General features: G+C 47.6%; 1 protein-coding gene across 1 annotated transcript; it reads left to right on the top strand.

The window, feature by feature from the left end:
* Positions 1-1,910: 1,910 nt before the first annotated feature.
* Positions 1,911-5,833, top strand: LOC119047009 (60S ribosomal protein L39-like). Its single transcript, XM_037142291.2, has 2 exons — positions 1,911-2,057; positions 5,717-5,833. Exons 1-2 carry the CDS (start codon positions 1,911-1,913, stop codon positions 5,831-5,833), a joined length of 264 nt encoding a protein of 87 aa, XP_036998186.1.
* The last annotated feature ends 14,255 nt before the right edge of the window (positions 5,834-20,088 follow it).

Raw genomic sequence — 20,088 nt, 5'->3', positions numbered from 1 at the left:
CTTGTACGCATCTATCCACCCAGACATGCTTGCTCCTTAGAGAAGCATGGGGTGGTTTGGTAGGTTCATGGCAGAAGGGACTGCAAGGGGCCCCATGGAGAGCATGAATCTGCCTTCTGGGAGCCCACTTCTACAGCAGGTACACAGTGACCTGGAGATAAGCAGAGGGGGGTCCAGGTCTTGATCCTATCTCCTAACTAATGTGCTGGTTATTGGTGCTACGTGAAAACATTCGCCAATCTCCCCAATTATCCCTTCTGAGATTCTAAGCATATGACAGGATTGTACTTCCCAGACCACAAAACTAGTTCTGAACAGAACTAGTGATGAGTAATGAATGCAACACTATTTGATTTGTGGCATGAGACCCTCAACCATCTCCTTGCTCCCTCTGTCTCAGCTACCGGCAGAGTCCAAGATGGAAACTGCTCCATCAGCCTGGGTCCCTGAGTGATCTCAATGACCCAACATCTCATAATGAGTATATGGCATGAGCATAATTAAACCCTTGTCTTTTTAAGCCATCGAGATTTCAGGATTATTTGTCATTGCAGTAGAATTTCAACCATCCTGACTGATGCACCAGCTGTGTGACCTTAAGTTACTCAGCTTCTCTGAGCTTCGATTCCTTCACCTTTAGTGCCATGGGGATGTGAAGAGGATGTTTCTGACCTAGTTCAGTCTGTGGAAAGATAGGGAAAATTATTAAGTGCTTAACAGAACCCCAGCCTTTGGTAGGCTCTCAATCAAGCATCCTGATTCCTCCCAGGTGATTCTCATTGATCTGCCCATGACACCTGTGGGCTCTCGCTTTCCCACCTCTTCTTCCCTCCCTTGACTTCATTCCAGGACTGCTCAGTTTGGCTGAAGCCCTTGGGGTTTGACGTGTACTGTTTGACACCCAGGTGACACGTTACAAACTCCAGGAACCTCTGTCAGGAAGGCAAGAGACCAATGCTAGTCAGTTTCCCTCAGAGAGCAGGGAGGGGTTTTTTATTCTTCAAGTCCACCCTTTCCATGGGTAGAAAAGTTCATAGTTGAACTTTTATAGCTGGGAAAGAAGACAGCAAATTGCACACATTTCCAATAATTCTGAACGCAAGTTCCCTGGAGTCCAGAGCTCATTAAGCTCGCACCGAAGTCCAAGTTTGAGGCTCAGAGAGCTGGGCACGGTCCCCAGCGGCAGATCTAGGGTCTCCCCCTGGGCAGTGTGGCGTCCCAGTGTGGCCAAGAGAGCAGGCTGAGGAGCGGGTGGCCTGAGTCCCAGCCATGTGTCGACCGCTCACTACTGGACTCCTTTATTCTCTCTGAGTCTTAGTTTTCCCCTCTGTAAAATGGGATATTAAGAGTGTCCACTTCAGAGGATTGTGACTGGGTTGAAGCAGTTAATACATGAAAGGTGTGTAAGAACCATGGCCAGCATAAAGTAAAAGCTCAAAAAAATTCTAGCTGCTATTATTATTAATATCACTATTCCCAGTTTGGATCAAGACCAGCCCGCCTCTGCTCCTCCCTGCCTTCTCTTCCTACAGGGTCTTCCCTGTCCACTCAACATTCCCAGCCACAGTTTCTGACATACTGATGAGTTAAGATCTTCTGTGTGTAGGTTACAAGAATTATCTAGAAAGAATTGCTCAAGTGCTACATATTGCTGCTGAGTATGTAAATTATTTATTGCTTGTTTTGTAAATTAGGCTTGGTTGATGAATCAGAATTTAAAAAATTTGTATGTCTTTTATAAATTATACTTGATTTACTAGGACCTGATTAATGGCTCTTCCTCTCATAGTATCACTCTCATTCACTCTTTCCGATTTGCTTTTCTCTTAGTGGATTAGATGCACTAAAAATAGTATACAGAAAACTCTTTTCTTCGCCATCGTGGTCTGTGAGGTTCATTCTTCTTTGCCATGTTTTCTCACAAGACTTTCAGGATCAAGAGGCTCCTGGCCAAGAAACAAGAGCAGAATCAGCCCATTCCCCAGTGGATTCAGAGGAAAACTGGTAATAAAATCAGGTACCACTCCAAGAGGAGACACTGGAAAAGAACAAAACTGGTTCTACAAGGAAGGACACATCAGAGATGTCTTGCATATTAATGCTCTATTCATGTCGTCTGCCTCTTGAAGTCATTGAAAAAACCACTGCTGTTGGGACAGTTTGGTTTTTTTTGGAAATTGGATTATTTTTTTCTTGATCTTTTTTGTTCAGTAATAGGTTGATTCATTAATAAATGTGAGGCTGTTTTAAAAAATAATATACAAATAAAACAACTTAAGTGAATAACTATTAAAAATGCACATGAGGAAACATAAGAAAATGAAAATCACCCACAACGCCGCGACCAATAAGGAAGCACTGCTCACCCGTTCCCATATATTCTTCTGCTCAGATACGGTGGTTATCAAAGTTTCTAAGATATCACGCCTTTTGACCCTCACGCCATTCTAAGAACTCATTTTGCTCATTTTCCTGCTAAGATCCCAGGGGCTCGGGATGTTTAAAAGACTTTTTCAGCAACACGCTGTAGGAAATGGTGGGGGTTGGGTAGAATCAGCCAGGTAGTTTAGGGCCAGTTTCCAGGAATCCTGGGACAGTGGAAGGGGTTGTGGGAGGGGCTGAGAGAGGAGGTGGTCTCAGGGGGAGCTCTGGAGATGTGAGCTGCATCAGAGTTGCTTCCACCTTGAGTCAGTCATTGGCCAAGGTCTTGGGGGTTGGCAGGTGCATAGCTTTCAGTCAAGGGGGTTCCCACTCAGCCACAGGCACTTCTGCAGAGAAGTCGGCTGAGAGCTGTTAGCAGCCAGCACTCGAGGTCTCGGGGGCTGGGGCAGCAGGCCAGGCAGCAAGTCCAGAGGCAAAGAAACAGCAGTGAGACATTATAGACTGTGACAACTGCCCTAAAGGAGGCATTCAGGGTGGCCGTTGCTGAGGTCAGCACAGGGGAAGGTAGGTAGCGCACAATCACAGTCCTGAACCCAACCAAGCACACACTGAGAACCATGTTCCCTTCCCCCAAAGAGAACGCCTCCTTCGGTGCTGCCAACATAGGGCAATTTCCATCAGGTAGCGACCTACCTATTCATCCCACAGATATAAAATCCCTGAAACACCACAGCATCCCCCCACCCACCACACACGTCTCCATCATCTGAGAAAAGAGAACTAAGAGAAATGCACTCATGTAGTTTTAAGTCCTTAAGATCTCAGGAAGCGTAGACTGGGCAGAAGAGGTGCACTTGAACCCCACCATCCCACCCAAACTCCCAACTTGATGCTGAGTGGGGAAAAAAGGGAGTGGGCGTTGTTCAGTAACAAAGCACCTGTTGCTACAAACTGACAGAGGGACAGAGAAATACAGAGAAATCAGAGAAAATAATCATTAAGGGAGAGGGTCAACGGGCACATGGATAAGCAAATTGAGGTGCGGCCTGATGGTGCAAATCTCCTCAGCAGGTTTAAAAAGCAAACCAGGAACAACTGGCGCCTGTGACGAGCCAGGCAAACCTCCAAACCAGGCTGACCGAGAGAAGCCACAAAAGAATGAATGCTGTGCAGTTTCATCTGGGTCGGGTTCTAGAGCAGGCAAATCAGACCAATTGTGACAGAGCCCAGATGAGCGGGAATGACTGGGAGGGAGCCCAGGGCATTCGGAGAGGGAAGGAAGCGTTCCGTGCCTCCATCGAGATGGCGGTTACACGGTGCGCACAACCACCAAACGTGTCCAACTCCACTCTCCACGCGGGGGCGTTTTACTGGGTACACACTGTTCTTCAGTAAGGCTGGGGGGAGTCATGAGTGTGACTGGAGTATCTTTGGTGGTAGGATTGTGGCAGCCATTTGCTCTTTATTTTCTTCTGTGGCGTGCTGCACTTTCAAAGTTTTCTTCTATTTCAAAAATGCCCACCAGGCTGTCATCTCCTAAGGACAGTGTGTTGCTTTAAAATAATTTCTGCAAATTCTTGACTGTCCTTCTTTTAGAAGATGAAAGCCAATTCCTCCCTCCCCCTGAGTGTAGTAGGCCAGACTTAGTAACTCACTTCTAACAAAAAATAACAGGGACCGACTGTGTGACTTTCAAGACCTGGTCATCAAAGGCCCCGTGGCTTCCCCCGCGGTCTCTCTCAGATCACTCACTCTGGGAGAGGCCAGCTGCCTGCAGTGGGGACGCCCAGGCAGCCCTGCGGAGTGGCCCTCATGGGGAGGAACACAGGCCTCCTGCCACTAGCCATGTGAGGGATCCATCCTGGGAGGCAGACCCCCCCCCCCAGCCGAGCCATCAGATGGGACGGCAGCCCTGGCAGACTTTCCACCTTTGTCACCATGAAACACCCCGAGCACCGGAAACACCCGGCTAACCTGTTCCTGAGTTCCCTATGCTCAGAAACTATGAAATGATACACATGTGTTGTTTTAGGCCACAAAGTTTAAAGCAATTTTTTACACGGTAATAGATCACTGATGCAGATAAAACACCGTTTTTTCTTACTGCTGACCTGTCAGCAACCAGAACAGTGCCTGGCACAGAGTAGGCATTCAAATGGACATTTGTAGAATGAATCTATGAATTAAACTATTGAAAATAAGCACTAGCTTGAGCTATCGTATGGCATCCTTGCAAGGAATAAGATACCTTTGTTGCGGGCCTACTATGTGACAGATGTTTACCCACATTAGGTCATCAATCCTCGCCCACTAGTTATTATCAGCCCTAGTTTACAGGTGTGGAACCCGAGGCCCTCACCCAGCTCACCTGTGCACCTGGCAGCGCCCTCCTGAGGCTGCAGACAGGCCCAGGCCGGGGCCTCTGCACTCCCAGAACACGTCTTCGGCATTGCAGAGGCTTCACGGAGTTGGAAGAGGAGATGATGGCGGAAAGACACGAAGCACAAATATATGAAGAGTCGGCTTCACAGAGGAGTGCACCAAGGCTCTGAGAGAGATCACTGACTTGGGGACACCACAGTGGCTCACGACCACACCGGGCCGAGCCTGAGAAACGGGAGGTGAGCAAGTCTCCCATCGACAGGGGTTTTCCTATTTGTGTTGCCAGAGTTTGATCTTATTTCACTTTTTGACTGATTGCAAAGTAATACATAGTTTTTGTTTGAAGAGGCTGGAAACTACAGGGGAGCCAAGGTTTTTTACCTTTTCCTTTACCCAAAAAGAAAACATGGTCTTGATCATATATAACATTTTTATACAACAAAAGCAGGAATCACATGTTGTATATTGTATAGTAGATTTCTCAACCTGGGTACCACTGGCGTTTGGACTGAACGATCATTTGTTGTGAGGGGCTGTCCTGTGCACTGTAAGATGCCCATCGCGCCTCCCTCGCCCCTGCAGGCCGGTAGCACACCCACCTGGGACAACCGAAAATGCCTCTAGGTATTGTCAAATGTCCTTGGACATTTCTCCCCGGGTAAAAACTGCTTCTATACAGTAACCTGCTTATTTCACTTACTGATATGCAACACACACTTTTCAGGACATCAAGAATTTTTCTAAAATAGGATGTTTCACCAGATGGTTTGATTGCTTCTAATCGATGGCCCATGTTTTACTAACCCGTTCTTGTTGAGGGTTCATGCCGTTTCCACTTTTACTTGGTTTGTTTTTAAAGTTGGAGCATCACTTGAGTCTTCGCTTTTGCTGTGGGTCATCAACCTCAGTGCCACATATGGTCCAAAAAATGTTTTCCCTTTTCGTACTGCAGAAAGTGCCCCGGGAAGTCTGGGCGGACTGCGGCTTCTGTAAGGAACTCTCGGGCAGGAGGAACTGCTTTCAAAGACTTGGCAAGCACGACCTTCACCTTGCTGTGGATTTCCTGTGACGAGCTGGGGCCCTGAGATGCTAAACAATAGACCCTGCTCGTAGGCCTCCGTGGCGTGACCTCTTCCCTCTCTGCTGGAAGCCACTACAAAAAAACTCAACGTGGTTTTTTTCTACCAAATTGTTAGAAGTAATTTAAAACGTCTGATTAAGCCAGTGTATTAAAATGGCAGCCTTGGATTCTTATTTCTTCCAAATAATTTTAGAGCAACCAGTTGACCTGGCTGGCATATCGGACAAAATGCTTCAAATGGCTCCTTGGGAGGGTGGGGGGACAGCCTCGGTTTCTGATCCTATTGTGTGAATGCAGGACACTCACAGAACCTGCGTGGGCCTCAGTCTCCTCATCTGTGAAATGGGAATGAGAGCACCGCCCTTCCTAACTCACAGATATGGGGAAGACTAAATAAGTTGCTGTGTCTGAAGAGGCTTCGCAAACTGTTACAACTTTCAGAAATGTAAACCTAGGATTGTTCTGTCCAGGAGACGGCTTTATCAAGCAAGTATGAAGTTCTGTCCTCAAGTACATAATGTTTCAGTCAGAATCCATGGCAGGAAAGAGAAGTCACTCTAAAAAAAAAGCAAATAACAAGTGTTGGCGAGGTTGCAGAGAAATTGAAACCCTCATATACCGCTGGTATGAATGGAAAATGGCGCAGCTGCTGGAAGGCCATATGGCAGCCCCCAAAACAATTATATAGAGAGCCTGGCATTCCACTCTTCGGTACAAGTGCAACAGAACTGAAAACATGCGCCTACATATGCCAAGAGAATTGAAAACATACGTCTACATGAAAATTTGTGCACAGATGATCAAACAGCAGTATCCATAATAACCGAAAAGTGGCAACAACTCGAGTGTCCATTGACTGAGAAATGGAGAAACAAAACTTGCTCTGTCCACACAATAAAACGCCACTCGCCCACGGAAAGGAGGCAGCACCGACACACGCTACAACACGGATGATCCTTGACAACATGATGGAGACCGAAAGAAGCCAGACACAAAAGGTCACATGTGATATGATTCCACTTACAGGGAATGTCCAGAATAGGCCGATCCACAGACAGAAGGCAGATCAGTAGTTGATCAGGCTGAGGGGAGAAGGAAAGGGGACTTGAGAGCCGAAGGCACAGGTTTCTTTTTGAGGTCAGGAAATGTTTGGAATTAACTGTGGTAACGCTTGTGCACGTCTGTAAAAAGGGGCGATGCCAAGGAGACCCTGAGTGGACATGCAGAACAGCGTTGTTTTTCCTTCTGACTTCGTGCAGGGTGGCAATGACAATAGCAAGTGCTTTGTGTGTGGTTCACCCTGGTATTTCCTGTTCCCAGCAGAATGGGTAGCACAGCAGATGTTACGAAACTAAAAGCTGTCAAATCAGAGAATGAACAAGCAGATGAATAGAGGAAGGAAATTCTGCTGTCCCTGGCTTATTTAATCATAATATATATTAATAATAACATTAACGTTTTCAATCCCTTTCTTCACTGAATATAACTTTATTTAGGAATTTTGTTTTGCTTATTTTTATCTCAATAATGTACCAGGAAGTCAACAATAAAAAAAATAATACATTTTTACATATCTCATTCATTCATTCGTTCATTCATTTATTCACAAAGCATTTGCTACATGCTTGAACACTTTAACTTTAATATGACATCTAACCCCTACACAGCAACCTCTTCAGGTAGGTCCTATCATAATTCCCATTTAATAAATGAAATATCATAATTCCCATTTAATAAATGAAGAAAGAGTGCCTACTTTGCTCTAGAGTAACTGCATGAATTTGAAATGACATACAAAGTTACTCATTACAGCACTGTTCACAGTAGCAAAAGATTGGAAATGAAACGTCCAATGAGCGATTGCTCTTTAAATAAATTATGGTAACTATTTTTAATGGAATATTGTTTAGCTGTTAAAAAATGAGGCAGATATGTATATATTAATATGAAAATATCTCCAAGATATATTAAGTGAAAAAAGGCAAGATAGACAATAGCATATATTGTATGCTATGAATGTATTCCTGGTATATGTTTTGATTATATCTGGTCGGCTACCCAAGAACATGGTAACAAAGGGTACCTCAATAGAAGAGGAACCTAGAGGCTGGATATATCAGTCAGAAGAGGCTAGGATATGCTGCAGTAACAAACAGTCTCCAAAATCTAAGTGGCTTAAATAACAGGTTTCTTTTTTGTCCATAGAGGTCGAGCATGGGGCAGTGGGGGTTCTTTGCTCATAGTTCACTCAGGGATCAAAGCTGATGGACTATACCCCATGTCAAATCTTGCTGATCACCAGACCAAAGCAGCTTTGCAGGTCTTGAGCTGGCAGTTAACTACTGCAGCCATCTGTCACTTCTGCTCATGCGTGCTTGGTCTACACGATTGCATGATTTCCTCAGGCCTGGAGAGGGGAGTGGGGGACAGAAGTACAAGTCTGTGGGTGTTTGACAGGTGAAGCACTGGTGAGCAGCAGTAATGCTACCACCCTGGGGACAGACATCAAGGGGGAGCTACTTTTCTCCACAAACCTTTCTGAATGTTTGAATATTTTCCACGGGCATCTATTGCCTATACACATACTGAAATGTTAAGACGTGTCTCTGGGAGAGTCAAATAACATGCAAGGCAAATATAAGTTTCAAGGAACTTGTAGAGACCACAAGTCCCACCAGGTGACAGGAGGGAAATGTCATTGAGGGCTTGAGGAATCAGGGAAAGCACATACCATTTGACTTACAATGTCCATTTGAGGAGCACCTACTGTGTGCCAGGGAGTGACTTTCCAATGGAAATGCACAGTTAAATACCTGGTCCTTCCCTGAGGAGTTCATGGTCAAGCAGAGGAAAATGAATCTGGGACTGCTTGAACCCAAATCCTGTCTCTCCCTGAGTAACCTCGTTTGCTTCACTGGTAAAATGAGCCTCCGATGCCTATCCCAGGGTCACCAGGGTCTGGACAAGTGTGGACTGAATGGGACTCTGTTGGCCCCTGAGACACCTCACACAAGGAAACATATTTCCATGTTCCCTTGAGATGTTCACAACGTGACAGAGGTGCCACCTGGGAGGCTGCAGGCTCCCCTCATTTTCCTTTTTCTTTCTTCACAGCCTTATTTCCGCTAATGGACCAAGTCTTTGGGGTTAATCAGGCCACTTTTCATTCTGATAAGTCACATCAGTTTTGATCTCCCCACTCAACATATCATCACAAATCATATTAGAAGTTATTTGTGGGGCATAATCTGCTTCATATCTTATCAAAACTTTGAAAGTGATAACATAGTTCAGATGGGGGCATTGAAAGGGGAAGGGGAAAAAGAATGTCAGAATCCAAGGATTATCAAGATTTGGATTAGCAAGCAATTTCCTGAGCTCCCCAACTTCACAGATGAGGTCAGAGAGGTCCGTTCTGAATGGAACCCATTAATCTCCCCCTGTTGTCAGCGAGGAAACGCTGGAAAGCGCAGGTGCTAACAGCCGGGGCGTTATTTTGGGACCTGCGAGCCGAGCGCTCACGGGAAGTGTGCTGCTGCCTGGCCAGCATCCTGGAGCGTTATTTTAGGCAGCAGAACTGAGGCCTGTGAGCAGAAGCAGCTTTCATCACACCTTTAAGGCAAGAAGGGTGCTTCACAGGCGAGAATGGGGCTGCAAAGTTTAGGAAATTTTAAAAAATCAACGTGTTCTTCAAAGCTGCCCAAAAAGTCCTCCCCAGGAAAGCAGCGGCAACGCCCTGGGCCACAGGCCCGGTCTGACTCGGTGAGACGCAGGGACCGGTCTTGGCTCCGTGGGCTCCAGGCTCATCTTCATGCCACCAACCAACAGACCCACAGAAATCAACTCAATGCGGACGCTTTTGCCTATGAGGGCCATTTCCCCAATAACTTGAGAAGCTTATTTGTTTTAGGGATTTTATTTATTTATTTTTAGAGAGGGGGAAGGGAGGGAGAAAGACAGGGAGAGAAACATTGATGTGAGAAACATCCATCAGCTGCCTCTCGTATGCACCCGAACCAGGAACCGAACCCGCAACCCAGGCGTGTGCCCTGATTGGGAATCGAACTGGCAACCTTTCACTTTGTGGGACAATGACTAACTAACTGAAGCACACTGCTCAGGGCTTAAAGAACTTTTATTTAAAAATCAAATAAAAAAAGTTAAACTGAAAAGGATTCTAAACTGAGGGTGTGTTCAACCATCACAAAGTGCTTCTGTTGGGCATGAAATGGCATTTGCTCTTTTGGCTCCTCATGGTGCATAGCAGTTGGGAGTAAATGTTAAGAGCAAAAACCCTAACACCGAACAGTCAGGCTTTGTCATTTCCTAGTTGGGTGCTCGTGGGTGGGTTTCTCATCCTCTCTGTACCTCAGTTTCTTCATCAGTAAAATGAAGGAAGGCCCATTTTAATGATGTAATAATGGTGTCACCCTACTTGGGTTGTTGTGTTGAATGAATACAAATAAATAACACGGAACCATGCTGGCACGTGGGAAGTGTGATGTGACCTGGTTATGAGGAGGAGCTGTGCTGAGACACCCGATGTCTAACAGAGTGACAGGTGGAGGAAGGGACAGCTCAGGAGTCAGAAGATGGAACCGCAAGACAGACTCCACCACCCAGCCAGAACCTCACCTTGCTTTTTTGGGTCTCAGTCTCTTCATCTGCAAAATGGGTGCAGTGGTTCTGGTGCATGCAGGATCCAGTGAGAGGATACCTCTGAACACAATGCCACATGCCCGCCACTAGTGACCCTTATTACCAGGCCCTGCAGCCACCTTCTCTGTCCACACCATGTGTGCGGGAAGTAGTGGCTTCTGCAAGGAGGATAACGCAGCAGGCGAGAGACGCATCAGTCCCACCCACGCCCATGCCCCTGAGAACAAGCTGCTTCCCCCATGGGTGAGACTCTGATTACCTCACGCCAGGAGGCAAATGGAAGATAAAATTGCCAGTGATTTGAGTCATAAATACTTACTTTCTCTTTTAGCATTTTTACGATACTCCCTCTTTTCAGATGCAATAATTTACCCTAATGTGTTCCTCCCACTGTGTTTTCTACTTATCTGACATCTGTTTAAAGTCAAGACAGCAGCACAAAAGTAAATCACGTTATGCTGATTATATGTATTTCATCCTATGTGTGCCGCTGAGGTCACATCAGCTTCATGTGCCCCTGTGTCAACCACAAACATCAAGCCCTGCTCTCTGAGGTATCTGGATGAACAGGACATAAATTGTAACTCCCTCGATGTGGAAGAATATCAAAATGCCATCGAGTTGGTCTGCCTGTGTTTTAAGGAGTTGGAATGGAACGTATTGTCTTATCCTGTTCACCCGGGGAGCCGTGAATCAGTATCTAGTGAACCTGCCACTGAACACTTAACAGAATGGAGAGGACATGGAAGAGATAGGCTACTTGTCTTCTAAGGTCACGTCATATGGGAAAGTTCCCAGATGGAATTTGTTGAGGTCTGAAGTCATTTAAAGAGATGTAAGGTGCCGTCATTGGGATTTGGATCCACTGAATAGGCCAACAAAACAAAATGAAAAGCAATGAATGGCAGCTCTAACACACAATATTTTATTTTTTTTAGCACAAAAGAGATTAGCACAGGCATCCCAAAGCTTGTGTGGTGACTCCACAAAGTTGGCAGGGCTCCAGCATCCATTCGGACTCATGGCGCAAATGGCTGCCTGAGTTCCAGGCATCACATCCAAGTTTCTGACAACAGGATAAAGAAGAGAGAGCCTTCCCTGTTTTTAAAAATGGACTTTATGTTTTAAAACATTTTTAGATTTATAGAAAAGTTTTGTATATAGTACAGAGACTTCCCGTATTCCCCACACCCAGTTTCCCCTATTATTAACATCTTACATTAGTATAGTACATTTATGATAATTAATGAGTCAATATTGACACATTATCATTAAATAAAATCCATACCTTATTCAGAATTCTCTACTTTTTACCTAATGTTCTTTTTCTGTTACAGGCTCCTATCCAGGATCCCAAATTATATTTAGTTGTCAGAATCCCTTAGTCTCTTCTTGGCTGTAACAGATAGTTCATCCCCCTTCCTTTTAAGGAAGCCTTCAATAGTGTCACATGACACTTCCTCTTACTTTTCATTGGCCAGAAATTAGTCACGTGACCACACAGAGCTGCGGGGATGGGGAGAGGAGTCTTCACTCTGGAGCCCAGCAGAACACTAAGGAAGAGGTGGATCCTGCTACAGAAGGGTCCTCGGAGACCACCCTGGCCAGCCTTCTGCTTTAGGCCCACAGCTTCTAATAGCCCCATTTGGCAGGGGCAACTGTAGCCCAATGAGCAGCTTTATGGGAGAGGAGACTGAGGTTTCCCGAGGGTTAATCATCTACCAGGAAAGGTAGGTGATTCCCTGAGATCACACAGCTAGTCCCCAGGGAAGAGGTGGCTCTTTTCACTCTATCAGGCTCTCTCGACTTTCCTCCTCTCTTCCTCTCAAGCTTCTTTCTGAGCAGATTCCAACCATCACCTTCTCCCACTTCAAGCCTCAGTCAAGACTTAGGTGCTCCAAGGAAGCTTGCTTCGTTCCTGAGGCAGGGCAGAAGCTCCTCCCCTCTTGCTCTGAGCTGCATGAAAATGGCCAGCTCCCATGTTCTCCTGGGAGTTGTTACTGAGCAGCTGACTGTGTGGACGGCTTTGTGCTCAGTGCTCTCCGCAGTTATCCCTTGCAGTCCTCAAAGCAATCCCCTAAGGTAAGTGTTATTGCTGTTCCAGCTTTATGGGAGAGGAGACTGGGGATTCCAGGGGTTAATCGGCCCAAGGTCACAGCCAGTATGACAGAGAGCTGGGATTCCCATCAGACCTGTCTTCGGAGACATCACTGTCTACCACTGTGTTCCACAGCTGTGAGGGCACATCTCATTCACTCGGGGACGGTGGGTGCCTGCGGGGCTCTGGAGGCCAGAAGTCCAGGTCAAGGGGTCAGCAGGGTTGGTTCCTTCTTGGGAACTCAGAGGGAGAAACTTTTCCATGACTCTGACCCAGTGTTGAGTGCGATTCCTCATGCTCCTTGGCTTGCGCTGCATCCTTCCAGGGTGTGCCTTCCAATTCAGGGTTCTGTGCCCTAATCCCCTCCTGATGAGGAGAGCAGTCACTGGGTTAGGGCGACTTCATCCAGAGCAATCTCAACTTGATTGCACCCCGTTTCCAAATCAGGCCACACTCAGGCACTGGGATGATAACTTGAACTTGACATCCCCCAACTTGTGGGGGATGCGAACACAATCCAACCCACCCAGAGGCCTGGAAGGGAGAGCTTGCTCACTCAGCAAGGGGACAATGGTCTGCTGGTATGTTCACTTGCTTATTTTTGCGACTGTATAAATCAAAGCACCAGCAAGAAACCAATGTCCCTCTCAAACGTGGACCTGAAAAGAGTTCAACAGGGGGTAATTTACAAAGGAACCTACAAGGCATGGTGAGGCAGCCAGCCTGAACCAGGGCAGCGGGAGTGGCAGGGGGTCTGACCACCGCTAGGAATGAGGGGCTGGGGGCCAAGTTACCTGAATTGCAGTTGGGAGCTGAGGCCTTTCTCAGAGGATGACAAACAGCCAACTGGGAGCCTGGAGCAAAGCAAATAGATACCCCAGCTCTTCTCCTCTCACCCCCTGGTTGTTTGCTGGTATTTTCATTGACTGAACTCAACTGGAAGTGAAGGCGGAGGAGCCAAAATATACCATGAAGAGCATAACATCACAGCCTTCTAGGTATAGATGGGGAAGGAAGGAAAGGCAGATAAAAGGCAGCTCAGAAGGTATCTCGCCGAGGGTCCAACTGGCCTGCAGAGGGCTGACGTGCCGAATGCTCACTGTGCAGACAGAATTCCCGGTCACTGAGGAGCAGGCAAGTGACGCAAGCCCAGCCTATGAGATGTGAGCACCGACGCCCTAGTCTGCAGGCCAGGCTTGGGGTGGGGGGGTCCGTATCCTGCCAGTCTGACTCTTGGAGCTGATGCAGCAGGCTCTCATTTCCATATCTTCTGAAAACTCTGTGAGCTCAGTAATATTTTGTTCTAAATGCTTTCACTGCTGAAGCAGGCAGAGGAGTGTTTTACTCCAAATAAGAATCCTGAGTGGGGTCAGCCAGGGCATCCGTCTGGGTCCCACAGAAAAGAGATGGCATCAGCCTGGGTGCTGGAGAGACTCCTAACAGAGGGACTATTTACAGAGGTGTGAGCAGGCTGAGACGAGCAGCCCCAGGAAGCCCCAGGGCCTGGCAGGGCCCCAGTGCCGTGGAAGGAAGAAACTCAGGTGGGAAGGGATGCAGCAGAGCCAGGCTGCACCAGTGCGGTGAGGGCGTGGGAGTGCCCCCACACCTGTCTCACCCCTGCCCATCAATCTCCTGATGGCTCCCATTGGTTAAACCTGACAGGAAGCCAGAGGTAGACATGGGATCCAGGTGCCGCTGTGTCTCAGTGTCAGAGTGGGACAGAGAGGCTGCAGATAAGTCTGGAGATGAGGAAACACCAGCCCCCAGGGGACGGACATGGGTATTGGTGGGGTGTCTGCTGTGGGCCCCCTGGGTGCCGTCCAGATGCTCTACCCACATGACCTGTCCTATCCTGACCCTGCCCCGTGGGGCAGCCTGGGAGACAAGCTGATGGCTGCAGCCCAGGACATGTCTGACTCCAGGCCCTCACTATGGCTACCTCATTGGGCTCGCAACACTCCTGGTGGCTAAGCAAGGTCTCTCTCTTGTCCCCACTTACAAGATGGAAAAAACAGACTCAAAGAGGTTAAATTCACTTCCTGAGTACGCATCTGTCAGTACAGGTGAACCACTGGAACAGACACCCCAAATTACTGCAGCAGCTCAACCCAGCACAGATTCCTCTCTCACGTCACCAACCCACGCAGGACGACGATGGACGGTCGGCTGCTCACAGCCATTCTGGAATTCAGGACCCACTTTCTAGGATCCTGGGGTCTCGCCCACAGCACCCCAGCCAGTGTGCAGGCCAGAGGAATAATGGAAGGTGGCGGAAATTCAGGGCCAGGCTGGACGTGCCTCACCCGACTCCTTCCCAGGTCCACGGGCCAGAACCCAGTCTCAGGGCCCCAGCTCCTGGCTCAGGGGGTGGAGAATGAAGTTCAGGTGTATACTGGGAGGAACTGAGAAACACGGGACCTGGTGAGCACTGGCAGACTTTAGAGCACCTCCAGGGTGGATACTTGGTGGGAGGCAGATGGAGCTGTGTGGCAGAGGGCGGGGCAGGGGGAGTCAGGGGCACGAGATGCTGGGCTGGGAAGATGGGAAGACATGGCTCACCCTGCAGACCTCATTAGCCTCAGCTTTGAAGGCCACTGAAGGGAATGATGAGAGCAGATGAATTGGCTCGCCCAAAGTCAATTTGCTAGTTAGCAGCAACCGTGGGTCCCCGCTCCAGGTCATTTAGACCCTGGAGCCCCAAGCTTCCTCGTTGCCCACTGTTACTACAGCATTCACAGTTGGGGCCGCTATATCCCATGTCTGCTAGGCTTTGGATCCCACGTCCTGCCCGAAGACAATGCTTTGTCATTGTCAATTTTTCAGCAATATCTGAGACAGCTTCAGAGGGCTCCCTGCTGGAGGCTGATGGAGGTCGGCAGAGCTGCTCGCCAGGGCTGTCTGAGTCCAGCCCACAGTTTCTAAGAGACACCTAGGAGCACACCGCGGGCAAGTCCCCACAGAGCTGGCTGCGAGTCAGGCCGCCTTACAAATTACTCCCTCAAACCTAAAAGCTTCAGCAATCCTGGGGATTACGAGCAGCCCAGTGAGGCCTTGTTAGGACCGGCCTCCGGGAGAACGTGGAAGGTATTTACATTTGTTGAAGGGCCCGTTTCGGTGAAGGATGACAGGGCCTCAGCCTCAGAGAATCAAGTGTGCATGAGCTTTTTTTCCCAGAAAACACTCAAACTTTTAAGAGGTCAGATGCAGTGCAAGGCAGAAATCACGCTTGGCTTCAGGCGGGGATGTTTGGGGGTGAACCAGGCACCGGGCGCCAAGTTGTCTCTCTGGATTCTGGTGCCTTCCAGTTCTGGGTTCTGTGAGCTTGGCAAAGATGATACCTTCACATGGGTTCCAACCAAATTTTGCAGGCGCCTTGCTGGACATCCATGTCTGGGTACCTTCTACCGCCCCCTGCCCTCCCCCCGCTCTAGGGACTTTCTGTTGCCTGGGGGCAATTGATGCTGTAGGACTTGCCTGGTGCCTGTTCAGGCATGATCAGGAAAAAGTTTGTGCATCAGGGAATAAGTCATTGGATAAATTTCCTCCTTCCTCCTGCTTGGAGAGACAGTCCTGAGAAGCAATGATTTATATGGGCCTTTGGAAGATGATTTTCTAGAACTGAGCAAGTAAGTACCCTCAATACCAACGGGCTCAGGTTGGACCCTCCCATTGGTTCTCTCTCCCTCACTTCTGCTGCCTGGAGTTGCACTTCCTAATGATGTAAGATTTGCCTCAGGTTTTTTCTGCGGACCACCCACCCACACCTCGAACATACACACTTGCACACATGGAAATAGTGACTATCTTGAGACTTTCTCAATCCAGAGGAGTCAAGGGAGCTCTCTTTTCCTTCCATAAAATGATCAATAACGGCAACTTCATTTTCATGATCTGACTCTCAGTGGCAGAAACCAATGGATGATTCTCAAAATCATTTCACTTTTCCTCCAGGGCACACTGACACCCATATTTCCCAGCCTCCCTTGCAACTGGGGAAAATCCAGCAGTCAAGTTGTGGGCAATGGAATGCGGCCACAGTGATGTTGACCACCTCTGGGTCTGACCCATAAAACACTGGTATGCAACCTGCCCTGTTCTTCTTCCCCATCCACCTGCTGAGTGAAAACATCTGAGAGGACCCGAGAAGGTAGACCCAGAAAATGGAGGAGTAGAGCTTCCCAGGAGAGACAGCCAACCAAGAAAAGCAATGTTGGGCTCTTGGGTGAGCAAAACTAAATTGCCATTTTGTCATTATGTTGAGAATCTAAAGTATGCGGTGGGGGGTTGCACCAGGAGGACAGTCCTGGGTGTGATCTATCAGACTTGGCATGAAGTGCATTTCTACGCGTGCAATTAGTCTCCACAGTGCATTTAGTCTCCACAGTGCAAATCCACTATTAGTAATGCTGGGCTCTTGCAGAAATCGAGATACAAGAGATTACAGCATCTAGAAGTTCACACGGTTAGCAAATTGGGGGGGGCTCTCTCTAGAATTTAAGCACAAAAAAACCTCCTGCCATCATGAAGCATGCCCACTGCCACCCTAAAGATGAAGAGGCTGAACTTCAGAGGACCGGTGACCTACTTGAGGTATCACTCAGTTCACCAAAGCGCCAGTGGTCAGTTCTCCAACCTCCCGGTCCCCTCTGACGTTTCTAAGACATCGTGGGCTCACAACTGCCTTCATAGCCCTTGGCTTTCTCTTCTGAGGCTGAAAGCCAATGATTCTTTTTACTGGAGGCAATGATCAAATTGAAAATCAGTAGTTTCCAATGATGAGAGGACTTGAGTCAAATGGACATTGGGCAGAGAAGCAGTCATGTAAATTGGTTTCTCTAGTAACCAGCTGTGTGACTTGGGGCAAACGACTTCCGCTGTCTGTGCCTCTGGTCCTAATTTGTAAAATGAGATTAGTAATGAAACTTACCCAACAAAGCTGTTGGCTAGATTCTAACAAAGTTGTTAGAAGACCTACCTCCTATAGGCAGCACACGGTAAGAATTCAGACATTAGCTACCATTATCATTTGAATTCACGATTTGGCCAGTTGCAAGGCTCTCAGAGTTTATCACCTCACTCCGTCCCTGCCCAGCCTCTTTTTCTTTGTCCCTCTCACATTCCTGCCTCACTTCCCAGCTTCAGAAATCCATAGCCACACAGTGGCGCCCCTCCTCCCTCATTAGACTAGGTTTTCAGGAAAAGATCTAATATCAGTTGGATAATGTAAACCATCAAGCTGCCTTGCCCAGGAAAGTTTTTCTGTTTGGCCCAAGCATTCAATGTAGGTGCAAGCAGCACGGCTTCCCGGGATGTGTGTTTAGGGTCTGAGCTGGCCCTCAGGGAGCAGGCGCAGAGGGTGGGCGGGGTGTCCCTCCTCTGCTTCCTGATCCAGGTGCCCTCACCAACGTATCCCATCAAGCACTTACTTGGGTCTGAGTCACCAGATCACAGGGGTGACTTCAGCCTTTTCTCAAACTGAAATTCCATAACGTCCACCCCAGCTTGGCTTTGTGGTTTTCATTGTGCTGGGAAACCTTGTTTTGATCTTCCCCAAAACAAGGTCCTCGGGAGGACGGAGGCCTGGCATTCTGTGATTCCTGGGCGACAGCAATTTTCTTTGGAGCAGAGAAATTTTTTCAGAAAAGGATGCAGAATATAAGGGGGTGGGGAACATGGAAGGAATGCAAAACACTTCTAAAAAGTGTGGTAGGCCTCTGGATTGGACATAATCCAAGGACCCCTAGGTTCCTCCCGCCTCTTCCCCAGAAACCATGCACCCACCCTCCTTCCCCCTTCCCTTCCTTCCTTCCTTCCTTCCTTCCTTCCTTCCATCTGTCCACCCACCTGTCCAACCATCTACACATCCATTGACTACACACTTACTAAAGCATTAGACATGGGCCGAGACCTGGGAACATGACACTGAGCAGGACAGACCCTAAGTCTCCCCCCAACCCCCACTTGAAGCTCATTGTCCAGTGAGGTATTTACAAGGATAATGATTCAGCTCTGTCTTGGTCTGGACTCCCCCAAAAGCAGACCATGAGGCAAGGAATGAAACCAGTATTGATGATCCCAGGATATAACCACAGAGAAGTGGAGAAGTGAGACGAGAAAGGGGAGGCACCCAAGAAAAGGTGCATTACCGAGCAGGTTGCACCCGCTGTGGGCAACTGGAGCCCCGCCCTGCTGGAAACTTCTAGAAGGCTTGTAGACTGTGCCTCAGAGTCATCCCAACTGAGAGACAGGAGAGCTGGGAAGGCTATCTTCTGACCCCTGTCCGCCATTGGTTAAGGGCTGCCTCTGGGGCACTGGGGCATCCCTAGGGCCCAGGTGGACAAAGCCAGCTCATCTGAGTAGGGACTCAGATGAGCCCCACACAGAGTCAGGAAGAGACACGACACATGATTTTCCATCTGTGCAGACATGAAAATATTCTGAAAGGATGAGCAGACGCTGACCGCAGACTGCAGCGAAGGCTCTGTGCGCGAGGTCGGCACACACAGGTCACCAGCCTGGACGGAAGCTGACAGCAGCTAGGCGGCGCGTTAAAACAAATCACAAAAGCAGCCGCTGCTCCAGTAGCGACAAAGAATCTGGGAACTACCCTTTCAAAGAAAGCACAGAGGTTTTATGGGAAAACTGAAAACTTTATGAAGATGTGAAAGAAGACCTGAACCCATGAACAGCGGCCCCTGCCCGTGTATCAGGTGACCTAACTGGCTGGGCCACTGTCCCCTTCACAGTAATTACATGTCTCATGACGCATCTGTCAAAATCCCAGCAAAATCTTTTGAGAAACCTAACAAGTGGATTTTCTAAAATTCATATGGAAGGGTAAACTTTCACAAACAGCTATGACAATTATGAAAAAGTGCAAAATGTGATCTTTATCTCATAGTTCCCTGCAGTGCTTTATACTGTCATCTCAGTGTATGTACATTTTACATATTCGATTTACATTTTACATAAAGATCACTTAAATCTTAATAATAATAGTTTAAATGCCTCATGATCATTTGTCAAGTTGCTTTAACTTAATTTTCCTAAGTATACCCCAATTGTTAACATTTCAAATTCTCATTTTTTATCTTCCTTTTAAAATATTCTAAGGGGGGATTTCTTATCCTTGAGTGCACAAAGCTGTGCTCCTAAATTCAGACACTATTTTGTACAGAATCTCCAAAACGTACCACGTGTAACTGAAACTTTAGCCCCAGGGACCAACATTTCCTTATTTTCCCTTCCACCCAGTCCCTGGCAGCCCCCAGTCTACGCTCTGTTTCTATGAGTTTGACTTGTTTAGATTCCACACATAAGTGAAATTATGCATAATTTTTCTCTGTCTGGATTATTTCACTTCAAACAATGTCCCTCAGGTTGTTTATCCATGTTTTGCAAGTAGCAAGATGTCCTTTTTCAGGCTGCGTAATATTCCAGTGTATATAAATACCACATTTTCTTTATCCATTCATTCACTGATGAG

Source organism: Artibeus jamaicensis, unplaced genomic scaffold (assembly GCF_021234435.1).
Source record: "Artibeus jamaicensis isolate MK-2021 breed Jamaican fruit bat unplaced genomic scaffold, CSHL_Jam_final contig_464, whole genome shotgun sequence".
NCBI classification, from domain to species: domain Eukaryota; kingdom Metazoa; phylum Chordata; class Mammalia; order Chiroptera; family Phyllostomidae; genus Artibeus; species Artibeus jamaicensis.
Note: the sequence above shows the minus strand (reverse complement) of the source record. Positions and strands in the feature narration are given on the sequence as shown.